Source organism: Acartia tonsa, chromosome 3, assembly GCF_053477335.1.
Source record: "Acartia tonsa isolate MP-2025a chromosome 3, ASM5347733v1, whole genome shotgun sequence".
Taxonomy (NCBI): domain Eukaryota; kingdom Metazoa; phylum Arthropoda; class Copepoda; order Calanoida; family Acartiidae; genus Acartia; species Acartia tonsa.
Genome location: NC_137262.1, coordinates 14473988 through 14482772, shown reverse-complemented (window position 1 = coordinate 14482772; position 8785 = coordinate 14473988). Strand labels below are relative to the sequence as shown.

Genomic DNA, 8785 nt, shown 5'->3' with positions numbered 1-8785 from the left:
AACAAATGATTCAAGCAAATAAAATAAAGATTTCTCAATGTAATAAAAATATTGTTTAATAGATACTTTTTTAGAAGCGATGCTTTTCTGTGATATACAGGTTGGAACGGTTTTACGGATTGATAAATTCTAAAAGAACGAGTCCTAACTTTTGTAAAATTTATTTAACCCATTTGTGACGAGCTCCCAAAGTTCAAAGTTTTGATTCTCTGGGGTGCAACAAAATAGATATTTTAAATAATTTCTCAACAGAATTCAAATAGTAAAGTTTCAAATTAAAAAACTTCCTATTTTTGTTCATAATGGCAATTTTCTTCTTTTTTTGTTGCGTTTTAGTACCTTAAAACCAACTTATTTTTTTTTTAAATTGAATTACTTCAAAAATAAGATGTCTACAAAAAAAACGATTGCATATCTAAATTCTATGAATCATTTTACATCTACTACTTACTAAAAGCACCGACTAGCTATTTTTTTAAAAATCTAAAAGGTTAGGACACGTTCTTTAAATAAACTTAAATTGCATCACAAAAAGTAATACTTTAATTTGTAGTTTGTATGGGCTTCTCTTTTAAGAGCGTTGTCATCCTTGTTTATAACATTTGTAATGGTTAGAAATTAATAAATGAATAAAAATGATCAATTTAATTTGTGTCCTATCAATTCTTCTCTCAATTAATGCAGGTAGAAACTTTGAATAATTTATTAAAAGCCAAGCTTTTCTGCATTTAGGGTCGCATCATCCGTCCATCTGTAAAGGATAGCTCTTATCGTTAATTTAGACATGTATTTATAGTTCTTAGATTTCTGTAATAATTAGGTACAATTTAGAAAGCATAGAAATTCTACAAACAAAACCAGAAAGTCCAAAAATTCATTTTGAAAATGGTGATTTTCTGTTTTTTTTTTTTAAATAATCACCCAATCCACTTGATTTTTTAAATATGGATCCCTCGAACTATTAGGTATAATATTATGAGTGAAGCATCTTAATGATTATGTTTAAAATTTATAGATGTTCATATTGAACACCTGTATTTCGTAATTTTGAGTTAGATTTATACAGATTTTTTTAGACTTGAATAATGTTGAATATTTTAGATGTTTTGTTACTCTATATTTGTTAATGTTCGTTTGACTGACTTTCTTATGTTTTAATGTAATTCAAGTTTCCGAATGGGATTGATGAACTTCGCTCTGTCGTTCATTGTCATTTCTGAATCTAAATAAACTAAATATTTTATGTCAAATCTTTGTTTTAGTTTTAAGTGACCTGGTAAATGAGAGTAAATATCCAAGTCCTAGAGTTGTAATTGTGGGGGCCACTGGAGTTGGAAAATCTTCACTAGCTAACGTTTTACTAGGTAAACCACAAGAGGATTGCCTTGCATACCAACTTAGATTAATCCATCTTAGTAGCTGGCCGTTTCAAATATTTGTTTTTGTAAAAAAAATCTTCTAAAATCACGTTAAAAATCTCCAAAAATTGAATTAAGTCTTATGTTAATAATTCTTCTATGATTTTAGAACAATTTTCTTTGAATTTATATTTTAATTTGAACAAAATAAAACTAGGTGATCTGGATACCATAGCCGATTCAGCGAGAATTATTTTTTTAAGATTCCACCTCAGCTTACAGTGTTTTGAGAAACGTTAAAAATCTAAAGTTAAACAATAAAATAACAAATATTTGATGTTTTAATAGGCAGAGATAAAAATTATAATGGAGGAAACAGAACGGATGGCTGTTTTAAGGTATAGTAAAAAAGAAAGAATTTGAATTTAACAGATTTAATTAATGGTATAATTCTCTAAAATTAATTAATATTTGATAGGTCTTGTCAACAAGTGAATCTGTGACTAAAGCCACCTGTCCTGACAAGGCAAATTATTTGGGCGACAAGTCAAGGCCAGAAATAACTGTCATTGACACTCCAGGTATAGTATAGGTAGAAGTCAGTCCCTGTTCACCCTTTTTTTGTTAGTCATGATTTCACTGAAAATGGTGATACAATATAATTAATTTTTTTGTATGTAATACAGAAAAATATGCCAATTGGTTAAAAAGGACTAACAACCAAAATATCTGTAGTAGCACGGGGCCGGATTGTATTATAAAGTTGCTATGCTCCCACCTTGTTTATTTGTTGTTGTTATCAAAAGACAGCTATATATATAATACAGATAATGGTTATCATTGTTTACCAGCTGCTAGGCCGCTAAAGGGGCAGGGGAATGCCTTCCCCCTACCAGCTGAGGAGCCTTCCCTTTTCCTCAGCTACGCCACCGTTATCTCCCTTCATCGGGTCCATCACCATGCCAGCTAAGCTTTTGTTATCTACAACGCCCTCCTCTATCTATCTATCTATCTATCTATCAGACCTTGCGCCGTTAAGCAGGGTTCGAACCAGCTCACCCTGCTACATATCAACAAGTCTTTAGAAACTACATTATAGAACAGACAGACAAAAGATATAGGGTATCTATAGTTTGATAAAGCATTGATTAACAATTTTCAACCACACATATTTTAGGTTTTGGAGTAGATAGAGAGGAGGAATTACAGACAATAGAAAATTTGGTGGATACTCTCAAGAATGAAATTAAATATGTTCATCTATTCGTCATCTGCTTTAAACAACAAGATATCAGGTTCAACACTGATTATAATGCTTATTTTACTAAAGGCTTCGCATCTAATCTCTAATAACGTAAAAAGAATAAGAAATGTTGCTGGACAAAGTGTCTCAAAAATCATGTGACGTCATAAAAATGAAGGATGCTGAGAGGAGAAGTGGGAAAGAAAACCCCTAAAAAAGAGATGAATAATTCCTTATTTTTATGACATCACAAGACTGAATTTTATACACTCTATCTAGCTACTTAAAAATCATCCTTTTTTTTTTGGGGGGGGGGGCGTATTAACCACTCCCCTGATCGAAAAATTTTAAAACCTGTCCATGACCAATACTTAAGTTTCATGAAAATTGTGTAACGCGGTCTAGCCTCTAGGCGTTAAGCTTCAAGAGGGATGGGTAGTTTTGTTTTTTGGTAAGGGGGAGGGGTAAATCCTCTTACTCTTAAAAAATACTACAATATAATAATTTTTATTTTCTATATGAAACTATCCAAATAAAACCGTGGCTCAACACGTAGCGCATCCGCTCGTCGTCGGGAAGGTGATAGGTTCGAAACTCGGGCCGACACCGCGTCATAACTAAAGACGTTAAAAATGGTTCCTACTGCTGCTATGTCAGATGCGCGACATAAATAGTTAGAGTAGGGGGAATGCCTTGGTCCAAAACAGGCGCAACTCATTACCATGCACAGTTAGGACTTCTCAGACAAAGGTAGTGCATCTCAGAGAGTTGGTTGTCTGTTGGATGTTACTTAACCTAAAACCTTGGGTGTTTGGACATAGAAGGGTGCGTAACAGTCATCCTTAGTTCTCCTGGGTTGCTGGACCAGGACCTAGACAGTACACCAAGTCGAAAAGGTCCTGGACTGTAATCCCGCCCGTACGAGGTAATCTACTATGTAATCCAAATAAAAAATGTCTGATTAGGTACATTATAAAGAAAATTTAATAAAACGATTTTTGCATTTTTAAACAATTTTGATCATTTTAGAATGACAGCACAGTTACAAGGCATGCTATTATTATTTCAAAAGATGTTTGGAGTTCATTTCTGGAGGAATGCTGTACTTGAGGTATACAGAAATGAATGTACTATTTCTTGAATCTTAAACCAGATTTTAATGTTCTATTATAAAGTGTACTCTGTAGCGGGCTAGAAATTTTTATATTAAATTTTTACTCCCCCCTCCCTTAATAAAAAAAAGCTTCAACGTTCTTGCCTCTATGACATAAAGATTACTCCCCCCCCCCAAATTTTTAATTTTCAATTCCCCCCCCCCAAGCTTGGACGTCCTTGGTCATTGTCCCTTCATTTCTCAAATAAATTGCTTTTGTAATAATCTTTTAAGATTCACAAGATTATGTAGTTCTAACATGAAATCTTTTGGATAATTTATACATAATAAATTTTAAAAGATATTATATTATTTTAAACTTAGTCTGTGAGTTTTAGAATTATTGAAATAAAGAAAAATTTTTAAGTGGTCAATAATGTTTATTATTGATTTAGGTTTCATATATTTATTGAAATTCTTCTCTGTAGCGAGTGTTGACAGGCGCGGCCAAACATTTGCAATGCATTCCCTGAAAGTACCCATAGAGCCCAGATCCCTTCCCCTCCTTATTTTAAAACAATATTTTTTTTGTAACTATCCCATATAGGGCCTAAACCTGTGGGACCCTATCATATCCATGCGGGGAATCTGTACCCAATATAACCTTACCTAACCTGCTTCAAAGATAAACATTAACACATTATATAGGGGGGAGGGTGGTTCTTTGATCGCCTAGGCACTTTGAAGGAAATCGCCTGATTTTTCAGGCCACACATTGGAGTTATGGGGAGGATGCAATACGAAGAAGAAATGATACAAGACCCCAATTAACAGAAGAATCATGGACAAAGGGCAGAAATGATAATCTCAATAAATCTTTACAGGTATTCTATTTTTTTTTTAGATGTATCATTAAAATAATATTGCCTTATTTAGCCTGTTGGATAGACGGACAAATTAAATCTCAGAGAACAAAATTATTTGCCAGGGGAATGTTCACAATGAAATTTAAGGGTCTAATAACCAATTTAGTGACAAAAATACATTGAACATATCATCAATACATCCATTAATGGCAAAAATATCCTCATCTAAACACATGTCAAATATACACCCAACACTGTCATTTATACATCAATATAATTTTAATGTCAAATTTAGGTTCCATATAGCCTTGATAGCGTATTTATTGATACATACTTCAATCCAAGAAATCAACATGAGGTTGAACTGTTTCAGGTATGTACAACGGAAACTTTTGCACGAATATCAATAGTTTTTTTTAGTAGCGAAGCTACTCTATAATTCACTTTGTCTGTAACGTCCGTAACGCTATGGGGGAAGCCTGATTTTCTCGGCCCCTATTCAAGATAGACAGCTGAAATTTAAAGTTAAAATTTCTATGACATATGCCCACCTAATCTATTATTGGTTTGTCCATCTGTCTGTTACTTGGGGTGTTAGATCGATTCCTAGATTTTCAAGTTTTTGTGATTTTCTTAATTCCTATTCAAGATAGATGGCTGAAACTTTCCATTCATTGATTTGCATCCTTGTTTAGTATGTATTTTGTGCAATACATTGTTTTTTAACCTTAGTAAAAAATAAGACCATGGAATATGCTCTTAAACAACTATTCAAAATAATAAATGGACAATTTTACTATAAAAAAATATCAAACATAACATATGTTTTGTTTTCAGACAAATACAGCAAAGTTATTAGAGCTAGCACAGTCAAAAGAACCTTTCCATTGCAAAGACATAGAGATAGCTCTGACAGAAATACAAAAACTAACTCAAGACAATCAACAAATCAAAGAACAAAATGATAAATTAAAAAGTAGGTGAGATTTTTCTTTGGGTGGCAAAGTTTACTGATAAAAAGAGGTGCCCCAATCAATACAGGAAATAGCTTTTATTTGTTTTAGTTTTAGGGCTTTGAAGCTGCAGAAATTAGAAATATTCGCAACTTTGGGGATCAGCTGCCTTAATGCAAAATAATTCGCTGTCGGGGCAACCCTTTTTTACACCATTTATTAACCACAAAAATCATCGATTTCACTGTCTGTTTTTAAGTCCATCCGCCGCCGCGATCGTAAGGAAAAATATTCAGCAGCCAATTTAGAATTTTTGGCAGGCAGCTATGAATATCAGGGATCTAAAGGGATAGACAATGGCCGAAAAATTTATGTACATTCCCAATGATAATAATCAAAATTTCCCCTTCTGCAGATTAAAATTAGTGGTTGAAACGTTTGGACACTCAACATAATAAACCAACAAATCAAAATTCACTTTAGTCTCCAAAGTCGTGAAGACACCGAATACGAAAGGGATATCATAAAACTTTGTGGACTAGTGCAATTCAACAGCCCCTTGTCCCCTTTCTATATGTATGAATATTGCTTTTTACCATTTAAGTGCGGATTGTTGAATTAAAATAAGCATACAACATCTTTCTCAAATACTTGAATATAATTAGAGGAAACAGATGAAATTAAGTTAAAATTACGAAGGAGCTGTGAGGGTAAGTTTTGCATGGCCGTTTGTCCGTTGCTGTTTTTTGACATTATAATTTTGTAAAATTAATTGCTGAATATATAAACATATCAGTCTATTTATTAGCAATTACCAAACACAAAGAAAGGAAAGTCATACTCCCCCCCCCCCCCTTCACCCCCCACCTTATTTTTAAATTAGGAGAGGTGGGTGTCTAATCTCTGCAGAGAGCCCTAACCCAGTGGGGCTACAAAGTACCCAATATAAACCAACCAATCCTGACCTTAAGTAAAAAATAACAATTTCACAAAAAAAACTACCTTCCGCCCTCTCCAACATTTTTTAATTTTTTCTTAAAAATAAGTAAGAGGGAGGAGGGGATTTGATTTGTTCGGCACTTTGAAAGAAATTGCCGGAAAATCATTATACATTTGTAAAAAGCAAATTAATTAGGTTTTTAGAAGAAACCTTTTATTTAATCTACTGATATACTTATTTTGTAATTTATTCATTCATCATTATAATCCAATATATGTCCAAAAGGTGAAAAGAATGATTTAGGAAAATTATTATCTGATACTTGTATAAGTGAGTTTTGTATAAATTTATTTCATTATGCTTTGCTTAGAAAATAATTCTTAGCTTTATTTACTGCTTACAAATGATTTTAAAATTTTTAAAAAATCCTAAGAGGATAATGCCTGATTATTTTTGTGTTTTTTGCTTTGATCAAAATTTAATTTTCATAAAAAGGATTTATTGCATATTTTCTCTTTTTCTATTTATGACAACTGAATATCTACTAACTTTCCTTTCCCTCCATTTTTTTGCTTCGCTACTTAGGATATTATCATCCTTGTTTTATATATATATTTTTAGGGGAGAAATCTGAACTAGCAACAACTTTAGAAACAAAGAAAGAATTAGAGAAAAATCAAATATTCTGTGTAAGAAACAGGTATGATGTGGGAGGCGAGTGTCAACAACACCCTCTGAAGAAATTTTACTCGGCTACCTTCCTTTATATCACCCCCTCAAGGCTCACATCCCCTATCAAGTCCCGGTGCACGTATATGTTTCTTTCTAATTATATTTTGTGGAAAAAAGTTAATACAATATTTCAATTTTATCTAACTCGTTTTTACTTCTTTTATCTTAACTTCAATGATTACATTCAAATTTCAAAATTAAAGAGTTGGATCATGGAAAATAAACGAAATTGTAGGTTTCGTCGGATTTTCACAGTAGCTTTTCTCCTATTTCTAGCCCCTGCGGGGCATATTTTCTAACCATGCTGGGCAATCATTAATATTTCCTTAACCTAACATAACCTAAAATAACTTTTCAAAAGCTACTGTGAAAATACGATGAAACCCGCAACTTTGTTTTCTTTCCATGATCCAAATAGTTTTTTATGTTTCAGATGTTTCTCACTGACAGAATTTTTATTGCTTGGTGCCTCTGGATTTATTTTTGGAGCTATTGTAGGTGTAATCTTCTATAAATGTTGTTGTCAAACAAATAAATCTAGTGACGAGGTAACATTTTATACAATATCCGGATTATTTTTTTTAAAAATTGAGCAAATCTTTGGTTGAGTAAATTTCAATGGAATGTGAGGTTTTCAGGAAGGTTTTGGGCTATATTATTCTTAGGATGGTTTGTGCTATTTTTCTGCTTCCTTCTTCTCCCTTAGCATGCAAAGGCCCTTAGATATGGGTGGCTAAGCCATAAGTAAGTGATAACTCCTAATCAATGCAAGATAATTTACTAATTCCCTTATTTTGAAATGTTTATTTGATTGTAAATAAAATAATAATATAGGAAGATTCTGAAGAGGAGAGGGTGTCAATCAAAGAAAAATCTGACAACGTCTAGAAAATATCCATCAATAAAAATATAAAAACTGACAGCTTATCAAAAATTTGGAAATGTATCCATTACTTGGAAGCATAACTACTCTATATTTTCATGTTCTACACTACAGTCTTTTCATCATTTTGGTTAAAGAAACTTTTAGCAAAGAAAATATGAAAAAAATATTTGTGCACAGTTTCGAATTTGTTTTATACAATAGAAATGAATCGGTTTTGGAGCCGTGCATTAAAATAATTTATACACTTGAAAGTTTTTCCATATTTTATTTATTTTGTTTTATGCTTTGTACCTGATTTAATCAATAAACGTAATATAAATCCATATATTCATTTGTTTTACACACAAATTGATTGCTTCTTTTTCAAACCTATTTTGACAACCCCCCTATCCCCTATTTTTAACTTAATGGTGCTTAACGGAGCTCTCCTAACTTTTACTCAACAAAACGTATAACCAGAAATGAATATAAAAAATATATAAAAGTTCGTTTGTGGTCTATAATTGATATGTGGTTAACCGCCAGTCAAGATTAAGTGTATTAATGTCAAATTTAAATGTAAACAAGACTTGTTTTCATGAAAACTGATGCTTTTATGAAATGAAAAAAGATTACTGTCCTTTCATGTAAAGACAAACCTTGAAAAACTAGAAATTCTTTAAAAGTTTGATATAAATGTTAAATATAGCAACATTGCCCTCTAAAATTTTGAAT

At 32.1% G+C, this 8785-nt stretch overlaps 1 protein-coding gene across 3 annotated transcripts; it reads left to right on the top strand.

Moving 5' to 3' along the window:
* Nucleotides 1-8402, top strand: LOC145315124 (uncharacterized). Of its 3 annotated transcripts, XM_080155166.1 has the most exons (14): nucleotides 555-684; nucleotides 1263-1364; nucleotides 1707-1756; nucleotides 1837-1939; nucleotides 2536-2653; nucleotides 3631-3712; nucleotides 4462-4578; nucleotides 4856-4933; nucleotides 5398-5536; nucleotides 6179-6223; nucleotides 6739-6783; nucleotides 7075-7153; nucleotides 7619-7733; nucleotides 8020-8398. In XM_080155166.1, the coding sequence occupies exons 1-14, from the start codon at nucleotides 636-638 to the stop codon at nucleotides 8071-8073; spliced, it is 1176 nt and encodes a 391-aa protein (XP_080011292.1). In that variant the 5' UTR covers nucleotides 555-635; the 3' UTR covers nucleotides 8074-8398. The 3 variants fall into 3 exon arrangements, with proteins under 3 accessions (XP_080011294.1, XP_080011292.1, XP_080011293.1); XM_080155167.1 differs by lacking the exon at nucleotides 6739-6783; XM_080155168.1 differs by lacking the exons at nucleotides 6179-6223; nucleotides 6739-6783 and having other exon boundaries at nucleotides 1-684; nucleotides 8020-8402.
* Nucleotides 8403-8785: the final 383 nt, after the last annotated feature.